The sequence below is a fragment of the Paracoccidioides brasiliensis genome, assembly GCF_000150735.1.
Source record: "Paracoccidioides brasiliensis Pb18 unplaced genomic scaffold supercont2.1, whole genome shotgun sequence".
NCBI classification, from domain to species: Eukaryota; Fungi; Ascomycota; class Eurotiomycetes; order Onygenales; family Ajellomycetaceae; genus Paracoccidioides; species Paracoccidioides brasiliensis.
The window spans coordinates 3,403,678-3,427,963 of NW_011371358.1; the positions used below are offsets into that span (position 1 = coordinate 3,403,678).

General features: G+C 46.3%; 9 protein-coding genes across 9 annotated transcripts; 7 read left to right on the forward strand and 2 right to left on the reverse strand.

Moving 5' to 3' along the window:
* Positions 1-265: 265 nt before the first annotated feature.
* PADG_01019 (uncharacterized protein) lies at positions 266-1,843 on the reverse strand (the record flags this gene model as incomplete). Its single annotated transcript, XM_010757786.1, has 2 exons — positions 266-899; positions 1,047-1,843. The coding sequence occupies 2 exons, from the start codon at positions 1,841-1,843 to the stop codon at positions 266-268; spliced, it is 1,431 nt and encodes a 476-aa protein (XP_010756088.1).
* Positions 1,844-3,255: 1,412 nt separating this feature from the next.
* Positions 3,256-3,466, forward strand: PADG_11195 (uncharacterized protein; the record flags this gene model as incomplete). The annotated part of the gene is made up of 2 exons (XM_010758488.1): positions 3,256-3,270; positions 3,323-3,466. The coding sequence occupies 2 exons, from the start codon at positions 3,256-3,258 to the stop codon at positions 3,464-3,466; spliced, it is 159 nt and encodes a 52-aa protein (XP_010756790.1).
* Positions 3,467-4,766: 1,300 nt separating this feature from the next.
* PADG_01020 (uncharacterized protein) lies at positions 4,767-6,110 on the forward strand (the record flags this gene model as incomplete). Its single annotated transcript, XM_010758276.1, has 5 exons — positions 4,767-4,830; positions 4,912-4,959; positions 5,042-5,091; positions 5,211-5,409; positions 5,494-6,110. The coding sequence occupies 5 exons, from the start codon at positions 4,767-4,769 to the stop codon at positions 6,108-6,110; spliced, it is 978 nt and encodes a 325-aa protein (XP_010756578.1).
* An 862-nt stretch (positions 6,111-6,972) lies between these two features.
* On the forward strand, positions 6,973-8,373 carry PADG_01021 (uncharacterized protein; the record flags this gene model as incomplete). The annotated part of the gene is made up of 4 exons (XM_010757787.1): positions 6,973-6,991; positions 7,090-7,763; positions 7,911-8,162; positions 8,260-8,373. The coding sequence occupies 4 exons, from the start codon at positions 6,973-6,975 to the stop codon at positions 8,371-8,373; spliced, it is 1,059 nt and encodes a 352-aa protein (XP_010756089.1).
* A 345-nt stretch (positions 8,374-8,718) lies between these two features.
* On the forward strand, positions 8,719-10,916 carry PADG_11196 (uncharacterized protein; the record flags this gene model as incomplete). The annotated part of the gene is made up of 4 exons (XM_010758489.1): positions 8,719-9,065; positions 9,744-10,194; positions 10,288-10,356; positions 10,431-10,916. 4 exons carry the CDS (start codon positions 8,719-8,721, stop codon positions 10,914-10,916), a joined length of 1,353 nt encoding a protein of 450 aa, XP_010756791.1.
* Positions 10,917-13,960: 3,044 nt separating this feature from the next.
* On the forward strand, positions 13,961-15,857 carry PADG_01024 (uncharacterized protein; the record flags this gene model as incomplete). The annotated part of the gene is made up of 7 exons (XM_010758277.1): positions 13,961-14,036; positions 14,214-14,266; positions 14,533-14,640; positions 14,736-14,857; positions 15,012-15,342; positions 15,468-15,519; positions 15,586-15,857. The coding sequence occupies 7 exons, from the start codon at positions 13,961-13,963 to the stop codon at positions 15,855-15,857; spliced, it is 1,014 nt and encodes a 337-aa protein (XP_010756579.1).
* A 735-nt stretch (positions 15,858-16,592) lies between these two features.
* Positions 16,593-18,119, reverse strand: PADG_01025 (uncharacterized protein; the record flags this gene model as incomplete). Its single annotated transcript, XM_010758278.1, has 5 exons — positions 16,593-17,301; positions 17,383-17,507; positions 17,570-17,642; positions 17,704-17,851; positions 17,930-18,119. The coding sequence occupies 5 exons, from the start codon at positions 18,117-18,119 to the stop codon at positions 16,593-16,595; spliced, it is 1,245 nt and encodes a 414-aa protein (XP_010756580.1).
* Positions 18,120-19,663: 1,544 nt separating this feature from the next.
* Positions 19,664-19,956, forward strand: PADG_01026 (60S ribosomal protein L43; the record flags this gene model as incomplete). The annotated part of the gene is made up of 2 exons (XM_010757788.1): positions 19,664-19,794; positions 19,893-19,956. The coding sequence occupies 2 exons, from the start codon at positions 19,664-19,666 to the stop codon at positions 19,954-19,956; spliced, it is 195 nt and encodes a 64-aa protein (XP_010756090.1).
* A 2,219-nt stretch (positions 19,957-22,175) lies between these two features.
* PADG_01027 (uncharacterized protein) lies at positions 22,176-24,205 on the forward strand (the record flags this gene model as incomplete). Its single annotated transcript, XM_010758279.1, has 2 exons — positions 22,176-22,482; positions 22,611-24,205. 2 exons carry the CDS (start codon positions 22,176-22,178, stop codon positions 24,203-24,205), a joined length of 1,902 nt encoding a protein of 633 aa, XP_010756581.1.
* Positions 24,206-24,286: the final 81 nt, after the last annotated feature.

Here is a 24,286-nt window from a genome sequence, read left to right on the forward strand (position 1 = left end):
ATATTTCAACTCATTCCTCACAGCTGATAGCTGATTGAGTAGAAGTTTCAAGACATCTATCCAGGGAATCAATTTCCACACTACTCTAGGTCATAAGCCATCCACAAATACGGTTTCCATCTCGCGAAGCCATGAAGTCATAAATTCAATATTCCTCCGCTAGTGTATGCACGACAGTGTTTCTGAAAAAAGAACAAAAAAAGAACAAAAAAAAAAAAAAAAAGGAGAACCCCCTAAATAGTGTGGCCAACCAATTTCACTAAAGCTACCCAATTTCCTTCAATTGCTCTTCGCCACGCTCAGCATCAGCATTAACCCCATTCCGCTCTCCACGTATTATCCCACTAGTCTCACTCCCGGTTTTCAAGTTTGGACTCACGCGCTCCAGGTCGCAACCAGCTAGCGCCTCACCCCTCTCCTTTTCTTTCCACTCAGCCTCCCTTTTCTTCCCCCACCACTTAAAAATCCGCACCATGAAATGGGCACAGAATACTTGCTCCGTCGTATATAGGATGACCGGCACGGTTAACTTGGCAACAAGGAGCAGATCTACCGTAGGGTACATGGCATAGACCATAGGGATGCCAAGACTGGTGGTCTTTGCTGGGCCGCAGAAGCAGATAGCGATGGTTTCAACTGGAGGGCTTTGGTTAATGAGGCAGGCGAGGAGTGCATGTGGGAGGGATTTTAGCTTTGCTGTTGTTGACGTTGTTGTCGCTAGCATGGCGGTGCTTGGGCGTTTCTGACGGGGTACGAGAGCGGAGGGCGGATGTGCGATTAGGAAACTGATGCCTGTGAGAGTGATGTAAAAGCTTACGTTCAGCAGCATGATGAAAATGAGCGTTTGGCTACTGAGTGATTTGAGGGCGCCGGTTGAGAAGCAGGTTGAGAAACTAGCCCTACATATTGCAGAGGGGGTTGAAAAGGTCAGTCAAGTGGAGTGACCAATCTGGAGGGAGGGTTTACACGAGCATGTATGCTCAATCTCCCCGGAAAAGCTGTCCCGTCTACAGCGCGTTCGAATAAAGGGAATGACCCCAACTCACCAAATCACCAAAATCAAACATACGGTACTCAGCTTTGCCAGATGGAGCTTCTGCATCGCCCATACAGTTTTCTCTGCCCACAGCCATCGAACCGCCTGCCCCACAACCAGAGGTAGGAACACACTCAGTCCTAACCTTTTAAACACGCTCTCATACATACCCTTCAAGTCCTTATTTGACTCCTGCCAAACTTCAAAGGCCGTCGTCCTGGGCATCAATGTCACGGCCCAACCAGGCGTGATAAAGGGGCCCAAGACATTCGCCAAAAACACCTCAAGCAACGCAGCCGCCTCATCGCCGCCTGCAGCTCGAGTCATCACCACATTCGACGCAATCGTCGTCGGCAGGCAAGACAGCACGATATACCCTGCCAAAACGGCCCTGTCGATCTTTCCGGCGTGGTCCGTGACATCGATCAGGCGCACCAGTCCGCACATGATGGCCGGAATCATCAGAAATGAAACGGCCTGTGTTTTCACGTGCAGGCGGTAATTCAGGACGTGTTTGAGCAGTTTGTCCTTGGCAATGGAAAGGCCGCTCATCAGGAAGATGAAGGCGACGGCGCCGTAGAGGATAGAATACTCAGCCTTGATGATGCCACCGTGCTTTGCGACCTCGGGAAAAAGGTAGGCGAGCAGACATGCCAGGCCAAAGCCAATGATGAGCCATTGGTGAAGAATGAATTTGGCAATGTGTGTTGGCAGGGAAGACCTTTTTGCTTCCTGCTGTACCGGGGCGGCAGAGATAGATCGGGATGCCATAATGGAGACCTGTGTCTGTTTCCTCTGCTCTGCCATGGCGCCGGCTAGATAAATACTTCCCTATATATCAACAGGCGTGTATGGTGTGCTTTTGTATTCCCTTCTCCTTTATATGGACTCGTGGAATCATGTCCTGGCTATATGCCGAGCCGTGTAGTTTGCATTGACGAATCCCAGCACCGTTGTCGTAAATTCTTCAACGAGACCCCTCATATGTATCTCCTAGCCGTGAAATAACTATCGGTTGCACCGATGATATTGCCGCATCAACTCCCTGCTCCGCACAAAGATTGCCGATGTAGAAACAGTGTAGGGTTTTGTATAGAAAAATACACACACCCAACACCCACACCCGAGGGTAGGGACTCCCTCCGTTTCTGGACAACTCGGACAAAGGAAAGCAAGAAAAAGGAAAGATGAAAATGTACAGGACGGGTCAGTCATGCATTCGGCTGCGGATATCACTTTGGCAGCCTGGAGAATCTAAGCAACGGTTGAGGGTAAGTTGCAGCTCAGATGCGACTAGTTGGCATGATGTGGAGAATTTACAGGACTTCTCTTCCCCCCCCCCCACCCTCCGCCCCCAAAAATATGATTTCCTCATGATGTCAATTGGTTTTCGACGAGGGGAGAGTCTTCTTCGATATAACGTAATCCACCCAACATAGTTAACTAGTTATTCACTAACGGATACTATCTTGCTTGAGATGTAGCAAGTGCTGTTCAATCATGACAGTATATGTATGACGGCTGCAAATGGAATATTTATTTATTTTATTTTCCCATGGCAGCAGTATATAATCTGAAGCTGCTTGTGACTTGTCATGAAGTGCCAGTTGAACCACACATTCAATGACCATGTTCCATTACTGAGATGTCACGAAAAATTCGAGTATTTAAATTAGTGTAAGAGTGTTAAATATCTTATCTCTTGCCCTGTGATGTCGTGGAGGTTGAGATACAAATCCACTGCAGTGCAACGGCAGGTGTGCAGATACCAGGATGTGCACCGGTGTAGATCCCGTTGTCCTCCATTCTGCTATTTGTCGATATTTCAGACAACAGACATCCGTAGCCAATCAATGAGTCTCCAAAAGGGAAAGAAAGAAAGAAAGAAAGAAAGAAAGAAAGAAAGAAAAATAAAAATAAAAATAAAAATAAAAAAGAAAGGAAAAGGAAAGGAATAGATCATCCTATCGTAGATCGAGTCCGGGCAATGCAAGACTTTTTATGTTTTGAGATACCAACCTGCATACAATAATATTCTTTTATTCTCATTCTCCAACTAGTATTCCTCTGTGTTTGTGTCCCATTTTACGCGATGACTTCAATTAACTACAAACTTTCAGTGGCCGTATTTAAGAGTTATCCATCAACTGCCTCGACCTGCTGAAGCAGGATGCAAACTTGTTGACGCACTGGTAGCTTCTCAAATACAAGAATCAACCATGGCTTTAACTCAGGTACGAATCCATCCACGATAGCTTCACCATTTGAACCCCTCCCAGTATACAGTCGTCGTCGTCGTCGTCGTCGTCGTCGTTGTTCTCTACATCTGGACCATATGGTGCGTGCAAGAAGTTTCCGGCTTTAAATCGGACCTTACCTCGGCCTCGTCGTTGGGTTCCAGAGGAGTCGAACCCCCGCCAAGAGGATTAGTTGGTAATTGCACTCGGCAGAATCCTTCTACCAGACACTCCCCGCAGGCCCGAGATTACCCGTAACCCCCCTTCCCTCCGTGCCCCGCCGATCGACAGTTTCACCCCGCGTAACCTAACCCAAAACCCTCACACCGCCCGCACTAAGCTGGATCGGGGAGTCAGGGCAACAGTCCTCTGTTGCCGCTCGCCTTAATATGCGGGCACAATTGATATTTATTTATTGGGATGGCAGGAGTTTATTTGGTGGATAGTATCGACGGGGTCACGTAGACAGTTGAGTGAGTGTGACTGACTGACTGCTGACTGACTGACTGCTGACTGACTGACTGACTGACTGACTGACTGACTGACTGACTGACTGACGGGGGCGGAGTTGCGCAGGTTTCGTGGACCTCCGGACTTGCGGCTTCGGTGGCTCTCGCCGTCCGAAGTCGCCTTAACTCATTTCCCATAGATATATATATGTAACTTAGCTGGGATCGCATTCATTAGTTACGCTGCGGATCCCACAAATTCTATTTGGCTCTGTCGAAAGGTCATGTTTTCCTTGGTTCAAGAGTATTTCCCTGCTTTGCTGCCTGTTCGTTTCTTGGCTTTGTGAACTAGTTAGGGTGTTAAATATCTATGGTAACGCCGCCGTTGGTTTGACAGTCCATTCCGTCGGCTCACATTGGGAAACTCGGCACAGCGAAATAATCCCGCTCCGCTCATTCATTGCGGGCGGTTTGTCCCTATGCAGGTAATATTTTATTCTGCATTCAACCGAAGAAAGGTTATTGAGCTCACTGACAGCCCCACTTTTCTGCAATCCCTTAGCTCCCGGTACCAACTTGTGCCGTATCTTCCTTTCGATTCTTTTTTTTTTTTCTTTTTTTTTTTTTTTCTTTTTTAATTTTTAATTTATATTTTTTATTTTATATTTCATAATTTCATAATTTCATAATTTTATAATTTTATAATTTTTCTTGTAGGAATAGAATAGTCCATTGTGTCTTTTCAATCTCCCTCGGCTTTTCTAGCAGGATATTTAATATTTTTGACTAATCTGCCTTCTCCCTCGCTGCTCTCGTCCTTTGTCGATTGCTTGCATTCCTTTTCTCTTTTATATTTTTCAAATTTCGTGCTCATTGTACCCCGTGCTGCAGTCGATCGCATTGCTTGCTTAAACATAAATATTGGACACTCAATTCCTTGACGATCAGCATAACCGGGGGCTTTGAAAACCGCCTAGTCATTTCTCTGTCACCTCTCCACTCTTTCCCTCCCCTCTCCGCTCATTCACACTTCACACACGTAAAATGTCTGCAAAGAACGTAAATTCCAATGGGAAGAAGCCTGCTACGGCGGCTACCAACTTGATTGGTTAGTTTTTGACAACATCCCCCCAGATCCAATCCAAAGCTCTGTTCAGGCGCAATCATTAACGAACTGAGTATTTTATAGCTGGTGGAACTGCTGGGATGATGGAGGCACTTGTGTGCCATCCGCTAGGTATGCATATTCCCGCTTCTTCGGCGAACGTCAACACCATCCGTGAGACAAGGAAATTGAATTGATATCAACGTTGGTTCAGATACCGTGAAGGTCCGAATGCAGCTCTCGAAAAGAGCACGCGCACCCGGGGTAAGACACCATATGCCTCATTCGGGGTGGAACCTCTGCGATAAAAAAAAAAAAAAAAAAAAAAAAAAAAAAAAAAAAAGAGAGAGAGAGAGAGAGAGTATTAATGGATGTGGTTGTAGGTAAAACCCCGAGGCTTCATTGCAACTGGGCGAGAGATTGTGCGAAGAGAGACCGTTCTCGGTTTATACAAGGGTCTTGGCGCCGTTTTGAGCGGAATAGTGCCGAAGATGGCCATCCGGTTCACGTCTTACGGGTGGTACAAACAGGCGCTTTGCAACAAGGAGACCGGGCAGCTTTCCGGCTCGGCCAACATGCTTGGTATGTTTCGGTTCGGCCTAGTCAATATTGCATAACGTCCTCTTCATTCCCAAATCGACACCACTGACAGTTCTTCTCTTTTAGCCGGTCTGGGTGCTGGTGTCACGGAAGCCGTCGCAGTGGTTACCCCCATGGAGGTCATCAAGATTCGCCTCCAAGCCCAGCAGCACAGCCTGGCTGATCCCCTCGATACTCCCAAATATCGGAGCGCGCCACACGCTCTTCTCACGGTGCTCAAGGAAGAAGGATTCGGCGCTCTTTACCGCGGCGTTTCCCTCACTGCCCTCCGACAGGGTACCAACCAAGCTGCCAACTTCACCGCATACTCGGAACTCAAGGCTCTTCTTCAAAAATGGCAACCCGAATATGCCACGAAGGAGCTTCCCAGCTACCAGACAATGCTTATTGGATTGATTTCCGGAGCCATGGGTCCCTTCTCGAACGCGCCTATCGATACCATCAAGACCCGTCTGCAGAGGACCCCTGCCGAACCGGGCCAAACGGCTATTTCGCGCATCACGGCCATTTCGAGCGAAATGTTCAAACAGGAGGGCGCCAAGGCCTTTTATAAGGGTATCACGCCTCGTGTCATGCGTGTCGCCCCCGGCCAGGCCGTTACGTTTACCGTCTATGAATTCATTAAGGAGCGCCTGGAGCGGACAAACTGGGCGATCATGGGTGGTGACCAGTATAGCGAATAAAAGGCTGGGCTCCTTGCGCGAGTTAACTGTCCTGGGATTGTGAATAGAATCTCACGCTAGGCCAATGCCGGGAGAGTGTAACATGGCTGTTCCAGGTTTGATATGCAGCTCTACCAAAACGTGCGGAGATTGAACTGTGCTTCTTTCCCAGTTATGTATGGAAGTAGCTATATTATACCCTGCCTGTCGTTTGCTTCGAGGTTTTCCTGGGTGAGGTTTTCCCTTTCATTTTTCCGGTTTCCCCAGCACCCTTTGCATACCTGTATATCCGATTTACTGTTGTACATATTAGCGCGATTGCTTTTCCGTCTTCGTTTAGATCTATGTATATTGTCTAATTTTTTTTTTTTTTTTTTTAATCTTTTTTCAGTGTGGAGCAAGGCGCATGTTTCTTCTTGTGTATCAATAGATATTGGTATTGTGCATTTAGCGCATATGAATATGGTTGCAAAGAAACAAGTTGGCATCGTGATTTCTACACCGCCCTGGTCCAAGCTAGGCAATGATTTCAATGTTTTTGACGGTAGAATTCTCCAGAGACTGGGCCGCTATGGCAGACATATACATGATGACATCCGGACTATATCCTATACTGTACAATCTCAAAAAACAGAAGCAAAATAGCCATTAGAAATAACACAGAGGGCCGTTTCGCATCTGAGATACAAAAGAGGGTTGGATTGAAACTTCAAGTGATAAAAGGATGAGATGGTGTTGAAGAAATGATGAGAGGTTAGTCAAAGGTGGGTAACTAACAACTTACACCTGTTTCTTGTCCTATTCAACTGACTACAACAAACATATCCCTCTGGAAGACATTAACAATAGAAAACTCCAGTACACTGAAAGGAATTTGCAAATCATGCAGTCTGGAATATCAGGTACAATACTCCCTTTAAGCTTCATCACTCTGCCTCTTTTTTTGTTCTGTGCAGAAGCAAACAGATTTTGTCTAACAAACCCACCCACCCTCTTCCAGCCTCCGCCGAATTGCACGACGCCTTCAACTCCTTCACGTTGACTCCCTCCCACTTCTGTCTCCCCGTCATAATATCCAACGAGAGTCTCGTCCCCCTTGAGCCGATTCCCTTCCCCACTTCCTCCTCTGATAATGCTTCCCAATTTTTCAGCTCCTTGCCCCTCCTAGCCCTGCACGTCCAACCCAAAACCCCGATCTACCTCATCTTCCGCCGCACCTCAGGTTCCAGCACCCTCATAGCCGCCACATACATCCCTTCAGCGTCGCCGGTTCGTGCAAAAACACTGTATGCCAGCTCGCGCGCAACACTTACCCGAGAGCTTGGAAGCGAGAAATTCGTCGACTCCATCTTCGCGACGGATGCAGAGGAGATTCTCGACGAGGCATCTTGGAAGGAGAGAGATGCGGATAGAAATGCAGCTATTGGTGGCATCGACGAAGATGGCAAGGCGGAGGCGAGGAGGAATCGTTTGATGGGGAGGGAGGAGAGGGAGTTGGACGAAGTTAGGAAACTGGAGGAGCAAGAGAGGAGCATGGGCGCTAGAAGGAGGGATGTGGGGATCGGAGGCACGATTGGACGTGAGAATGGGAATGGCGAACTGCGCATCAATGTTGGTGAGGGCGTGAAAGAGGCATTGCAGCGGGAACGGGCAAGTGGTACTGTTATTCGGCTGGTAAGTTGCTTTTCCTCCCCCCCTTTGTGCCTCTTTGTTTTGCTTTCTATTTGGTTGGTTTAATTGGCTATGAGAGGTCCATCTTTCCGTGGGATCGAGACTCTGGGGCCTCGAAATATATTCTATTATACCAACTAAGATATGCAGACTATCGATGTGCCAACTGAAACTCTCACTCTGATATCCGCTGAGTCGAATGTCGAGCCTGCCCTCCTTGCAAGCTTCATCTCAAGCTCAAAAGCGCAATACACGTTTTATAACCATCCTAACCCCGATGCTGTGATCTTCATATACACCTGTCCCTCCGGCTCACAAATCAAAGAGCGCCTTCTGCATGCCAGCTCCCGGAACGATGTCGTTAGGCTTGCTGGTCTGCAGGGCGTGGATGTTGCTCATAAGGTCTGTATAATTCTTCTCCTTCCTCTTGAATCTATGCACTTGTGAATGAAGGCCATTGTTTTCATGTGCAATGACTGACTGACTGTTAAAATTTTAGATTGAGGCATCCGAACCCGAGGAGATCACACTTGCGAGTCTTTCTGAACTCGTGAATCCACGAAAGGACACGGGGCCCAAAGCTTTTGCAAGACCAAGGAGACCTGGACGGTGAATAGTTAACAATCTTTCAGCCGCCTGGCTTTCCCTTCCGCTAAAGACTAGTTCTAGGCTGGCTCGTTGTACCAGATCCAACTCAAGAATATTTCCGTTCATTGCTCCTTAGAATCCTTTTATATACCGTAGCCATTCATGCTCCGTCTAAAAATCCAACACCCTTTTTTTTTTTGGTTATTATAAACCCCATAGCCTGAACGTCCACCATATAATTTCCAGACCCCATAAATACTCCTAATCTGTAAAACCAAGAAACATGCAACCGGTCGTAAATCGGAAATATCACCGTTGTATCAACCCACAACACCCCTCTCTTCTATTCCCATCATGACACCCCGGCCCGATGCTGTTTCCTCTGGAAGAACAAATCCGTCCTCGAGCTACCCAGATTAATAATTTTCGGGCATCCATCGCGATCCTTCTCCAGACGCGTACACTCGAAGCAATAAAAGGCGTCGCTGATCCCTTCGCCTCCGCACACAATGCATTTATTCTGGTAGTTGCCGAACGAGCACTCATCGCAGATACGCACAAGCGTTGTGGGCCGCACGTAGGAATCGCAGACGGGACATTTACCGTCGCATTTGTCACAGAGACGGCCGATGGCGATGCCGGTTTGTTTGCGACACATTACGAGATCGGGGTGGTGGCGGGACATGATGACGGTTGTGGTAGTGGTTGTGGTTGTGGGTAGGTTGGGATGTAAAAAAAAGAGCGATTCTTCGGCCAGAGGAAATAGAGTATGGCTAGTGGGCTATGTTTCAAAGCATTATCTGTCTTTGCTCGTCCCTTTGCGCAGGTTTGAAGGTCATAAGATGGTTTGATTTGGTTGTTGGCAGTTGCAGTTGAGGTGCTGAAAATCCCCGTTGTATATGGTCGAAGGTAGGTTAGTTATAATGCACTCCACTAGGATGAGTTTAGAAGAATAGTAGGTATCCGCAAAGGCAGAACTCGAAAGCTGTAGAGGCAATGGGGTCTGATGGTATGGGGAATTTATCTATTGGATGTTCAGTGGAAATTCCCAAAGTTCCGTGGTTGAATTTGTCATCTGGCAAAACTAACAGATTCTGCGCTAGGCCCCATTGGTCTCACCCGCATTGCATCGCTGGAAGCTCTGAAGTTATCTTTTTTTCAGGATCGCACATATTATCATCAAACATCTGACCGTCACTTCTAGTTACAGCAGATGAAATCTCCGTTATCTTATTCCATACTCGTGCAAGTGTGGTTATCTTCTTACCCGTATCCATCTCATCGTTAGATTTCATATATCGTTCCATGGCGGACGGGTAAAGTGCCCCTCAAGTTTTATCTACACTGTCCACGAACTTCAATGCCGGGGAGCTAACATGAAATATATTAATCCAGAACAATTTCATCAGCCGTTGCGCTTCCTGAGCCGGAAGAAAGGCCGGATGACAGATTAAAGCGTCTCCAGTCCCTATCTGAAGACAATGAGAACAAACGGCGCCGGCTGGGTGATGAGACCCGACTTCCCGACTCCAAGGAAAACGAACCGTCTCCGTCCGCGGTTACTGCACCTAAGCCCGTCGGGAACACCGCGGATGGAAGGGATTACCGGCGAAAGAGTGGCGCGGCAGAAGAACGCAAGCGTGGTCAAAGATTATTTGGCGCCCTGCTGGGTACACTCTCACAGAGCTCATCTACAGCAGCACAGAAACGACGGGCGGATATCGAGCAAAAGCAGCTGGCAAAGCTCCGTATGCAGGAGGCAGAGTACACGGAACTGACGCGAAAGAAACAAGAGGACTTATTGGCGGTGCGGAGGAAGGAACAGAGGATTTATGAGAGACAGTCGGTGCGTGATGGCCATATATCTCAAGGCCCCTTATGATTATGGGTCGAGTTTATATATCTATAGCCATATTGACGGTATTCATTTGGGTTTTAGATGCGTGTCCGACACTCGAACCAGCTAGCTGTGGCACATTTCCTCAAAACAACAGCTGAACCTTTCCTGGTATGTATCAAGACTGTTGAGCTAGCTCCATTCCTATACTGTAAATGTTTCTGCTAAACTTCAACGGTTTTTAGTACTACAAACCATGGCAACTCCGACCGGAGGAAGAAGATAGAATTAAACAACAAATTGACGATTGTAAAGCTACAATCGCAAAAGAGGTCGAGGAATTTGAAGCGAAAAATCCACCATCGCCTCGTCCTACCCCACACCAACCTGACACTCTATTTGCTGCTGCAGGTGAAACACGCACAACCGTTGCCCCAAGAAATAATAATATTATATCTGATGATAAGGAGCCAAAGGACGCAGTGCAATTGAAATCCGATACGGTGGGTGATGACACTAACAATAATAACAACCGCACTGAAGCTGAATCCGAACCCCAAATATGCTCCCCTGCTGCTCCTGCTACTACTAATGAACCCTCTACGTCTTTTACTACTAAAAGCCACAACGACAACCCATCCGCAACTAGCGTTAACCACCACCAAAAAGCACACGATGATGATTCTGGAGAAGTCATGCTCGAAGATAAGGAGGATACTGTCATATATTAAAGCAAGTTTTCTTTGTACCTATCTCTTAATAGTCCCACTTCTTCCCAGACATGTTTATATCTTTTTTCGGCCTTCCCCCTCATTCACACTTTCAGGGAACTTGTTTTACCGGCGCCCGGAGTCACCATCTTCGACTAACTAACTCTATTCTTTCTCTTCTGTTGTGTCCTTTTGCTCTTGTTCTCATCCGATTACCCGTCCACCTTTTTGGATTTCATTTCCTTCAACACGCAGAGCACCACTTTTGCATTTCCTACCCAACCCTTCAAGATTATGCATTTCCTATTATATCCATACGTTAGTGAAGATGGCATTAGTTACGGGTGGTTCACCAGAGAAAGCTTTGAGGTGGATGATGTGGTATCAAATTTTCTAGCGACGGAATGGAGTCATGGGCAATAATTCCGATTGCCAATGTGGTTTTCCTTTGGCCCCTTGGGGCAGAGAATGAGATCTTCCGTGAATGATTTATTACTGCTATAATGATACAAATTGAAGCACTTATGAATATTTCAAACGCAGTATCTTACTCATTGTTTTCTTCCGTTCGTCTGACTTTGAGTATAAGGAGCCATATTCTCTTCACCCATAGATCGGGGGTCTCAAAAGAGTTATGGTATCTAACCTCAAAGCTTTATATCATTTTTTTAATCACTATTAGAATGCCTTATGTAAGTGAGAAATTTTGAGGTTGGGTGCTCCATTGAAGAAGTAAAATGCCACCAACTAGATGAACCAGTCATCATAATCAAAAACTCACGCCCATTGATTGATTATTTAATACTCAGTGTGTACTCCTATAATCCAATCCTCTACGTTGAAAAACCATGTTGTCCTTCTCTTAATTTATGACTTAAGTCAGATTTTATTGATTTCGTCAAGGGGAGGGATGATGTGTCAGGGTGTTTAGGCGGGGCAGGATGTCAGATTTTAGTTAAAGTTAAATTAAGCTTAATTTAACTTCAAACCATAGCGTTTCCCCCATTTGATAAACGTCAACTTTCCTAGGACTAACCAAGGTCTGAATCGGATGATTGCATCGAAAAAGCGACATGCTTCTTGCTTTCTCAATTTGACCTTTCTGCCAAAAAATTGGCTATCTTTAATATCCTCCTCCAGTATCAATGAACAGATAACCATCTATTGCCGTCCCCCTGATACCCAAGCAACGACCTCCATATTGTTCAAATGTGATAGATTGGGTAAATTACTATACGGCTGTTACCTTCGGTTTCAACTGCCCTACTACCATTGTCTAGAACCGGCCATTCGGGTGGTATGTGTCTCTGACACGCATAACTCTACCCCGAAGGTTCCCAATGGCGACCTTCTCATTCACGCTACTTAACCCAACACAGGGACACATGCTGAACTGCAGGTGCAACTAAACTGGCTCACCTCCCTACCACATATATACAAAGTAGTTGTTGCAGGCAACCATGATGTCATGCTTGATACGGATTTCGTGCTGTGTTCTCCTTCCGTCCTCAGCCCGATCACTCCAAATCGTCACTTGTTGACTCGTTGAATTTGGGTGACATCATTTACCTCCAGGACCGATCTATTACATTATCCTTTCTCAAACAGGAAGTTGAAGATTGATGGCTTCCCTCTCACGCCAGAATTTTGGTGTCTGGGCTCTTCAGCATACAGCTATCAGGGACGTTGGACTCATCGGATCCCCTACGATGCCGATGTGGTGATGCTTCATGTGCCGCTTGTACTTATATCTCGACATCGAAAGAAAATGCGACGGGTATTTGTGAAGAGAGCTAAGAAGGGCCAAGCGCGCAACTTGCAGTTTTCGGTCATGTCCGTAATGGATATGAGAGGATATGCTGCTACACGATGGTGTGCAAAGAACACAAGATGAAAACCTTGGGAGAAGTGGACCGTATGGGATATTTCAAATGAGCGTTTTGGATCATTGTGGCATGCCTCCCAGTCTTGTTAGGTCTCCCTCGACTTCCCGATTCAAGATTGGTCAATGCAGTAGTTGTCCCGGGAGAAAAGGATAAAATAATAAGAAGACACCAATCGTTTTGCAGATATAGTGTCCTCTATGCCCACCATATACGGATCTGTAAGTGACAGGCCCTCTTCTATTGTGAAAGCAAAACTGCAGTGGCGGAGTGTTTAGGCATATGGTTTTCTTGCGTATTTCCTGTCGCGGGATACTTGTGATTTCAAAAATCACCTCCGATGGTAAATTAATGCCAATTATAACAGAACTTGAAACAACAGCCACAAAAACACAGTGGATATCGGCCTAGTTCGGAACGTCATAATACGCATTCCATATATACCCATGTGGATATCGAGTTTAAATGAAATGATATGCAGCTGCCAACATAGAATATTTTTTTCTTGTTACTTCTTAATCGCCCCTCCATCCTCAAATAAACTGAGTGTCTCCCCATCCTCATGAGGTATCTTCAGCACTTCGTTCAGGGGCTCAACCTTAGAGAGAAAGCTCAGAATCTTATTCTTTCATCTGCTGAGCCTGTTGAAGAGCTCATTATTCAGCCCCTTACACCTTCATCAACAGAAGCTAGATCACATGTCTGAGCATCACAGAGATGCAACAATTGCGATATGCTCAGACATATATAAGAACAAGATGCCCTCATCCTAGTGTCATTTATTTAATTTAGTCAGTGGTTGTTAAGTATAGAGATTTCAAGCTAAATAGATTTCTCTATGTGATTCTTATTCCAGTGGCTCACTCGGCGGGGAATTACGTGGAGTAATTGAATACGGGGGTGATTGACAACTGATTGTGGAAAGTGAAGCCAATGTTAGCATATTGTTAAGCAAGCGCCAGAATAGTTAACTAGTTACTTAAACCTCGGCAACTCGACATAGGGTCAATCACATGCCCCCAACCTCCTCCTCCTCCTCTCCTATGAACAGTTGCATATCAATGACAATATATTCTTACAGCCAAATAGCAATTGTCCAACAGATCATTATCAGGAAAATCCCCTGCGGTTCAATTGTCGGAACCGCTAGTTTTAACTTTTGTTTCACTCAGATCCCCAATCATGATTGACAAGATATCCGTCAATGGAGACTCGAGGGTCCGACATTGCACTGCAGTGTTGAATGGGACAACTTACGGTATGTGCAACTATTTCGAAAGTCATACAAATAGCCATCTCCACTCATCCTTCCGGCGGGAATTAAAGGATGTGTGCATTTCAGTGATTTGACATTGAGATGAGCTTCATCTACGCTTTGGCATATTTGCCATGTATATACAGTACATTTTTATTTCTTTATCTGACTCTTAAATAGGGTATCTTCTCAGCCTGCCGGAGGGTGAACAGTACAAATCTACGGTCTTCCTGGTGTGTTCTGGTTCTTCCTAAATGAAAAAACCTGCATTGCAGTTCTCTCCGACTCTCCAATGTTTTTCGAGTCCCGTTGGAGCTAGTATTCGTCATATCACATCTCTTATTTGAGCTCCTTGTTTCATATGACCCTCTACAATGCATCTTGTTTTAGTCTTTTTAGTCTGTCATTCCAACCCGGTGTCGCTTTGCATACCGTTGGAACTTTAAAGTCCAATTGAAACACAAACCAGCATAAAAGAGACATATTCTAATTTTCTCAGATCCATGGCTTTCCCGATCTGTCCATGGGATGGCGGTATCAGATACCTGCCTTGACAAAGATGGGTCTTCGAGTCGTTGCTCCCGACTGCATGGGATATGGAAGAACGGTATTTCTCGGTTTCCTGAAAATTTATCTTCTTGGGGTTACATGAGAGCAATTGTTCAATTGAAACATGCTCAATTTTTGCCGGTCAACTCATAGGATGCACCAGAATTCTCAGAAGAAATGGCCACACGATATGGACTTAAACAGTGTGCAGATGATATGAAAGAGCTTGCACGCCAGCTGGGCTCGTCGCAGATTATTCTGGGAGGGCACGACTGGTATGTCCTCTATATAATTATATCCGCTCCATATTCCAAAGTCATCCCCGGGATGAGTCATGTCTGATTCCAAATGATTCTACATACACAGGACATTTGGCTTCCTCTTGGAAAGTGGTTGAAATACCGTCTTTATGTCTAACACTGATACTAGGGGCGGATTTGCCATTTATCGCATTGCCCTGTACCATCCCGGTTTTGTTACGCACCTGTTTTCCATATGTACTCCTTACAACCCGCCTTCAAGCAACTTCATTCCACTCGAGACGATCGTCAAAACGAAGGTCCCCTATTTTGGGTATCAACTGCAGTTCGTCAGTGGGGATCTGGAGAAGGTGGTCAGGAGCAGAAGTGATATCAGGCAATTTTTGCTGTCGTTGTATGGTGGAAGGACATCGTCTGGCGAGTTTGGATTCGATGTATTTAAAGGAGTCCTGCTGGATAAGTTTCAGCATCTACAAAACTCGAAGGTCATAAGTGAAGAGGTATGCATTCATTCTTCCCCTTTTTCAATGTAGATATCCTCCATCATGCGTGATCGACATCTCTTGAGCGTGCATCTTTTATTACACATGCTGGCATAATGGATTTATTAACATTTTAATGTTAGGAACTAAACTACTATGTTAACGAGTGGGCGAGGCATGGTATACACGGCCCCTGTGAGTCAGTCCTTTTAGGTTTCGTTCACTTCCCCTGAAGTTATTCCACCTAACGGTTCCAACCAGTAAACTGGTACCGCACCCGCGAGCAAAACTACAGGGATGAACTAGGTTTACTAGGCGGCTCACTTGACATCCCTGTCCTCTTCATCCTTGCAACGCAGGACCAGGCCCTCCGCCCCGCTCTGTCTCGTAACATGAGTAAATATCTACCTAACCTCACCACGCAAGAGGTTAAAGCCGGCCATTGGGCACACTGGCAAGCGCCAGGGGAGTGTAATGAGGCCATCAGAAGATGGATGGAAGGTGTCGTTTTCACGGGGAAGAGCAAATTGTAGGACTCTTAGACGGAACTAATAGTTGAAGAAACGGATGTCAATCAAAATGCATGTCTCTCCTTTGAGATCTTTTACTTTCGTTTGCCCATCTCTGTATTTGATTCATATGTGCTTAATATTCCTTTTATGCCGTTTTACAAGCTACGGACCTACCTCACTTTATTGAGAGAATTTTGACATAAGATGAACTACCCTCTCTCGTTGGGTCTTCTGCCCTATTCATTAGCAATCAATAACCAGTCGAACATTGAAATCACATTTAATTAAGAAGACACTACCTATGCAACGTAGTTTTCTCTCAACGACGCCAGTTAAAAAATATATCTATTACTCGTGAATTCATTGGATATTAACTAACTAGGCCTTCGGACTTCGGAGTTCGGAATTCGGAGATATGTTGAGATCATCCGTCAGCAAACTTGAAACTGTATATCTCAGCCCTTGGGACCAAAATACGAAGTAGAATTATAGCCATAAAATAGTAGGAGTTGATGGAAGGTTCTCAGGGACTTTGTAAAAAGTCACCAAAATGATTACATTCATAAGAGTCACGCATCGGTTTCATCTACGCATCTCACGAACAAACAGACGGCAATTTGATAAGTTAACTATTAATATTAGCCCACGAAGACCGCGGCAATGCAGAGTAGAACTATCAGCCGATCGAATACTTAAGGCTGCACATCGGCGGAAAGCAAATAAACCGATATACCAAAGTGTAAATGACCTGAAAATCTAGCAGTCTAAAACCTTCGTCTCAATCGTTATCCCAGCCTTCTCCAAGTGATCAACATACTCCTGCCCCAATATCGCAGGCGTCAAACACCCACCCTCAAACTCGTTTCCAACATTCTTACTCTTTAGCAAAATCATTGCCGACTCCGCAAGCAACACGCCAGTCAACCAATACGGGTCTCCAGGTGCCTTGAACGCCCCAAGAACTTTAATCGGCCTTCCCTCGGGGGTCTTGTGTTCCGCAGTTGCAAGAGCGCGAAACTCAACCCGATTGTCCTGCGTGCTTTGCTTCGACGGGCCCTGGCCCGGTTGATAGATGAGCTTGCGCACCAGCCAGCGCACAGGGGATAATGTAAGGGCCAGCAAGCTAAACATAAATGTGAAATGCAAGGCGACGCCAACCAGGACGTTGTGGACGCCTAGGAGGGATTGGAATTGGAAATAGGGACTGTAGAGGTCCGGCATTAGAGACCTGCTGCGCTGGACGATGGCGACGTCGCAATGGCTTGTAACGGATAAGGTCATTGTGCCCAGTTCAGGGACAGTGCGGACACCAAGAAGTTGTTGGAGGAGAGAGGGTGAAGGGACTGTCTTCGATGGGCTGGTCGATATGTAATATGGACTCTGTGCCTTGAGCAGTTCCTTCAGTGGTACGCTCTCAATTACGCCCAAGAGAGTTGTGAGGGTTCCACCACTAGCTCCTGCTGCTCTGTGTGGACACAAATGTTAGAGGGCCAAAAATATTCGCTTGTTCCCATTTCTGAGGGACAGGGAAGTATTGATCGCTCACTTGAGTTCATGAATCGAGCAAATGACCTCCTTAGTTTGGACGGAGAACTCATCCTTGATATACTTGGCGAGTGCCCAGGTCAACAAATCTGCCGGGACACAATCAAATCCATCGGAGAATATCATCTAGAAAAGCTGATAAGTACCGTATCATATTTATCATGTTAATTGTTGAGAATATGGCTCACTATTGCCCCTGTCTCTTTAGCTTTCTCATGATATTTCTCGATCATCTCTTTAACCCATGTTATCTCTCCCGTCCTGGGATGAATAAACTTCAGCAAGAATTTATAAATGGGAAGAGGGATATCGGTATTCCTACACATCGAGGTAATGAGTGCCATTATTCGCACATGCCTCCACGACAGGTGTCGAGTGCAGATGATATGGTCCGACGCAATTGATAAGCACGCGAGTCCTCTCGGCAAGGGGATTTAATTCCTCAGCCTGAAGTTGCACAGGCACAATCTCTAATAAGCTCACAGGATATTAACGTTATGCCAACGAACCCCAAGGGAACAATGAACGACTTTCAAAACACGACATACCGGGTTCTTTGCGCTCAGCGTTCAGTTCACGCAATTCGGTTGCGAGTGCAGTAAGTTTTTCTGCAGATCGTCCCGCAATTCCCCATTTCAAGTTTGTGGGAAGATGCTTTACGATGTGTTCAGCGCACAGGCGCCCAGTATATCCCGTCGCGCCGAGGAGGACGAGGTCGAAGTGCCGTGTGGACGTCATGGAGCGAGGGTACACCTTTTGAGATTATCGGAGCTGTTTATGCAACGCCAAAAAAAGGCTTCCTTGTCAACAGTAACTAAGGTCAAAGTACCAGTTGAGCAAGGAATTGATTGATTGAAAGGAATTCACAACAAGCGCTATAAATATCATCGAAAGCAACTAACGGCGTTTGATCACAAGCATTGCTATTGTTGGCGTTCCATGAATTCTAAGGTTATCTGCGATGATATCACCCGCTTCGCTACCACAAATTCTGGCTCCGGGCTAGTGAACTGTTTGTTCCGAAGCGCCCGCTTTACTGACTCCGGTGAAGACGAGCCGAGGTGGATCATTTCGATAGTGAGATAAAGGGAATCGTCGCTTGTTCACTATCCCAACGTGATACATACATAATATGTTATAGGCAATTACAAGCTGGGGATCTTCAACCCGCGACTGGCGTCTATGATGAAAATAGCTTCAAGATAGGTTAAACCACGTATTTCCAACATTAACCCTTGCGGTATTGCAGCATCTATACGAGTACTTTGCCATGGTCTTTCGTATTGTTTTGGCTAGAGGTTGATAACTAGCTGTCGTGCATTTCTCCAATATCATTTTACGCTGCTTTGTGGTTAAGGAAGATACGGCTGGTACATAACGTCTGGGAGAACAAATCAACCTCCACCCGAAATGCTTATCGCAACGCCTCGTCTACCATCTGTAGTTCGCATCCACGGAGCTTTCATGTAGTTTTTGTGGCCTGTAATCGCTAATTGTGGATACCCTTTAGGATTTTTAAACCAAAGGAAGTAGTTATTATCTGTTGAACATACAAATAACCAGAACCCCTAATTTGCAACAATATAATATAAGCAGAGGTAAATATCCCGGAGAATAATATACAATCGGACAGACAGTGAGTACCAGAACAGATCTCATCACCAATGTCAATCTTAAGTCAATCATTCTGCTGATGTACTCGATGATTGCAGACAGCCTTGTTGAACTTTCGGATGTTTGGTTTATCGAAGGTTTAATACCACGTGATTCCAACGCATGCATTGCCAAGACTCAAATTTCGACCCTAAGCGAAGCCCACAATTCCATCAGCGACGGTCGAGTCAACTTGCAACAAGTCCGGATTTTGCAGCTTCACACACCCACCTCTCTGTTGCCCGCATATACACATCCAGCGTGACAAGATGACGAAGCGCACCAAGAGTACGTTGCTAAATTGAAATCTTCAACCACATTTTCCCGGGTTTGGAATGATGGACTAATTCAACGTTTCCGCAGAGGTCGGTGTCACCGGTAAATATGGTACCAGGTACGATTTTCAATCCCGCAGTCATCTGCTGCGTCCTCCGGATATCTCCTGTGATCGAATCGGTTTCATGATATGGGAAGAAAGAGAGGAGGATGATGCGATATGATGCGATATGGGTTTGGGGGAAACCTATACAGCGGAGGGAAATGGAGAGAGAGAACAGAAGTTGGCTGACCAGAAGAATTTCCGTTAAAACGACAGATACGGTGCCTCGCTCCGAAAGCAGGTGAAGAAGATGGAAATCTCCCAGCACGCCCGATACGTCTGCACATTCTGCGGCAAGAACAGCGTAAAGCGAAAGGCCGTGGGCATCTGGGAGTGCCGATCGTGTAAAAAGACCGTTGCTGGTGGTGCCTGGACTGTCTCGTACGTACTTCTGTCCAGTTATCCCACATTTCAAAAGCCTCTCTCTCTGCTCCTTTCAAATGGGCTGACCAAAGCTCTTTGGTTTTTTGTCGTTACAGAACACCTGCGGCTGCTACCACTCGATCGACCATCCGTCGTCTCCGAGAAATTGCGGAAGTTTAAAGATGATTTGACGATGGGAGTTTCAGTTTCAGTTTTTTTTTTTCTTTTTTTCTTTCTTTTCTTTCAATTTTTCTGCCCCTTTTTTTTCGGATGAAATGACGGAATTTGGGCAGTTGCAATGAAAACAAAAAAAATTTTGAATTCCGATTGCAGGGCTTGCACTTGTTATGGATGTGTGCTATCACAGAGGGAGACACCCGAAATCGTAAATGCCTTTGATATCCTGCACGGATATTCGATAAAGTCTTTCTGAGTGACTGAACTAAGGCTTCCACCCCAATAGCATCAGTACGAAAGAAGACAAATCAAAAAAATTTCCATTGCTTCTTCCCAATCAGGTCCAATTTACTTCTTGTTCGACCCTTCATATTAGTTTCAAGCGCGATTTAGTTGCTTTTTAGGTGCAACACATGTCTGATTGGCTTTGTGAGCTGCTGTCATGGTGGGTACGTACATCTAGGAGGCGCACCCTGAGGATTTACTCGAAATTAAGGATTACCTTGGTCGTCTTGAGGGCTTGCATATTACTTAATTGGTGAGATAAGGTTGTCTCTGGATATGGCATTTTCCTAGATGCTGCAAATTCCTGGCTTTGCAACAAAAGTGAGCGTTCATGAGGTTGGCATCTCGCATCTCATGGAACTCTCGTTTATGGTTTTGTCGTCAGCCAAGTAGGGCACCGGAGCACAAAGTATAACGACGCACTTGTCGTTGGTTGTCGAATTCGCACCATGACTTCACTCTGAGTATATACAGGACAGTAACTATTTAACAGAACAGCTTACCTCAGTTAATAGGGTCCTCAACTTGCCTGCTGCACATCACTGCACATCACTGCACATCACTGGAAGAAGGAGCATGCACCAATGATCCATTGAGCAAGATAGTTAATGTTAGTTAACTGAGAAATTAGTTATTAGATAACTCCGAAATCAAGGTAGGACGGTTTCACGACATCCATTCCTTGTCCCATACATTGTCCGTAGCCTCCCAGCAAAGAAAGCGTGGATGTCATCGGGCAGGTTGCCTCCATCACCACTGCATTGAAGTCCACCCAAGACTCGTCGACTTGGAAACCTGCTACGTGGCAATTAGAGTGAATTATGTATACTTTGAACAACTGGGCAATATCTTTAACAAGTAAGTTGATCTCCGGAGGCTACGTTGCCGGCACCGGAGCAATTGGTCTTGTTGAGCCAGATGTTTTGCTCCAGTCATTGTGATCTATTACATCTTCAACAACTTCGAGACGAAGCGCGCCGTATCCTTTGGTCGCAGGTATTACAAGCAAGATAGGATAAAGCTGCAAAAACGAAAAGGGGGCAAAGTGAAATAACGTGTAGCGCGAAACAACTGGCAATTAACCAGAAAGTATTCCTTGGATAATCTCCATAGATGGTAATAAATCCTGCAATCGGACTTGACGTGGGCAAAGGGGAAGAGTAAAAAAAAAATAAATAAATAAATAAATTAAAAAATAAATTAGAGCTTGTACTCTGCCATCGTCTTTGACTGATAGCTCGCCAAAATTTACCCCGGATGGACATTTAGCTGTTAGACTTCTGCCTGACGAACCCAGTTCCTTCGGCTGGTAAATATCACACCCATGATCTGACCGTACACAATATGGTTCCTTGAATGCCGTCAAGCAACCACATCAGACCACCATTTTCCGGCCAGCGAGGATCGCCTGCCTCTCCTCTCTATCGGCCGTAATAGCTTTGAACTATTCCACTCCATTTCGCCCGCATCTCCGGCGACCTTGGGAGTTTGCGAACTTAACCCAACCCGTCTCTTAAAAAACATGAACACTCAGAAGTTGGATGGAGTGCTCTTTCATATGTATATCTTAACAACCACCGTATAAAATTCCACTCTATAAAGTGATGATATATAAAGGATATATATACGGATACATAACTAATGTATCATATGTTATATCAAACACCAGATAAAATCATTCCCTCAAGCTCTGTCCCCCAAAGCCCAATGGCGCATATCACGTTCCAGCGCTATCCCCCAATGCGGCCTAGCGCGTGCTGCTAGCCCCAGCTTTCAAAAGGCGGCAGCTTCTTCCCACAGCTTCTGGTATTTCATCCTCTTCCTCCTCCTCCTCCTCCTCCTCCTCCTCTGCCCAGCTTCCAGTACAGCCACAATTCTGCTCTTCATGCCGCCGCAGAATATCCCATCCATCCATCCACTCTTCCATCTCCTCAACAATGACGGACACTTGCATAGTGTGTCTAGGAGACCTTGGCGATGGCGCCAGCGAGCCGGCTCGTGTGGTATGTGTTGACCAAGACCATCTGCCAAGATCCGGCGATCTCCAGAGAGCTCCCCGGCTGGAGGTCGTCGTTACATCCCCCAAGCCTGACCCAGAAGCTGATTCGGGGAAAATTGCCCACCTGCTTCCCTGTGGCCATACCCTTCATGACGAGTGTCTTAAACCTTGGGTGGAAAGGGCGAATAGTTGTCCGATATGCCGCCAGAACTTCAATATGGTTGAGCTGACGGACACGGTTGGAGGTATGTGCATGTACATTTATTTACAGTGATATATTTATTGCTTTGATTATTTCCATTGGAGTTAGGCCTTCTGTTGTACCATTTTTGAAACCACAGATTTTCTAACAATTTTTCTCATATATCTACAGGTCCTGTTGTCTCGTCCTATTGTGTTGAAGACCGTGTGCAGGTTGCGGATATCGACCCTTCTATTGTAGTGGACGAACTAGATGCAGAGTCCGATTCACAACCCTGTCCGATATGTGGATACGATGATAACGAAGACGTCCTTCTTCTCTGTGATGGTTGCGATGTCGCCATCCATACCTACTGCGTCGGCCTGGATGCCGTCCCTTCAGGTCCTTGGTTTTGTTCCCAATGCGAAACCCAAAGAGTGATCCTTGCAGTTGGCTCACGTCCACGGAACCAATCCATCCGTCGCACTCGTGGCGATCAGAGAAGAATCCGCAGCCGAAACCAGATAAATGCCGTTCATTGGGCCCGCGTTTGGCAAACCGTATGGGACCATTTGAATCTAGACCTGGACTTCCCTTTTGACGATGAACGAGCGCACAACCGGGCAGTTGAACAGCGAAGACGCGAGGTTGCTAGTCGGAGAGAATTTCGGGCATGGGAACGTCGCTTTCAGATCGCTGAGCGCCAAGGAATGGCTAACCGGTTCAGAGATACCGCATCCGCCCTTCTCGAGATCGGGCGGGGCTGGCCCTCGAGACCCAGACAAAGAATCGAAACGCCAGAACCCGAATCACTTGACGAGGTTAGAGCATGGAACGCATTTGAAAGAGCACGGGAAATACAAGATGATCCAAGTTCGAGCTCGAGTCGTGGTCGGAAACGCAAATCGCCGACGGCTTCACCAGTAGAGCCACAGCCGGCACAACCCGAACGGAGACTGAAACGCCCGCGAACGAGACGGCCGGAAGCTCTTGCTGCTGACTTTCTTGATCACGGGGGTGAGTCTTCCAGAGCTGGGAGATCAGCTAATGCAGGTGGTTCTGCTGCTTCTGGAAGGGTTCCCGCTGATAGCAATGTTAGTACGGGCCCAAGCTTTTTGCAATCCCTTCTCAAAGAGGTCGAAGACTCTTCTCCCCCGAGCTTGAACAACAGCGCCTTTAGGTCGAATGTATTCTCCGCGACACCTGGCGATTCGAGCTCCCCCCACCCATCCTCCCCTGCTCAGTCATCCCTCTCATCGAATCGCTCCTCCCCTCAACCATCATCCACCACACCACCCCCTTACAACAACGGACCAACCACGCCGATCACAGTCCCCGACCCAGCAGCTTTTTCTTTTCCCGAATTCTCCCTTTCATGCTCTCCCAACCAAGACCAAGGGACCGCGGGCCGACCTCGACTCCCCCGCCAAATGCACCGAAGCCAGCGTGGAGGCCACAGCTCATCATCCTCACCTTCGCGTTCGCGATCCAACGAAACCTCCCCAACCCGCTCTTCCCTCTCCATATCTGTCAAATCCGATCTCCAGAGAATGGTCAGCGCGGCTCTAAAGCCCCACTACCGCAGCCGCGAAATCTCAAAGGATGAATATACGGATATAAACCGTCGTATATCGCGGATGATGTACGAGAAGGTTGGAGCCGTTACGACACTGGATGCAGATGTGAAAAGTAGATGGTCGGGAGTTGCTAGCGAGGAGGTGAGCAAGGCTATTGCCAATCTTAAGGAGACTAGAGAAGTCAACTGGCAAGGTCAACAAGGGCAGTGATAATAGTGGTTGAAGCCTCTTCATGAACTGATGATAAATTTTCTTTTTTAACGATGCTTTAATTATGATGATCCCCCCCCC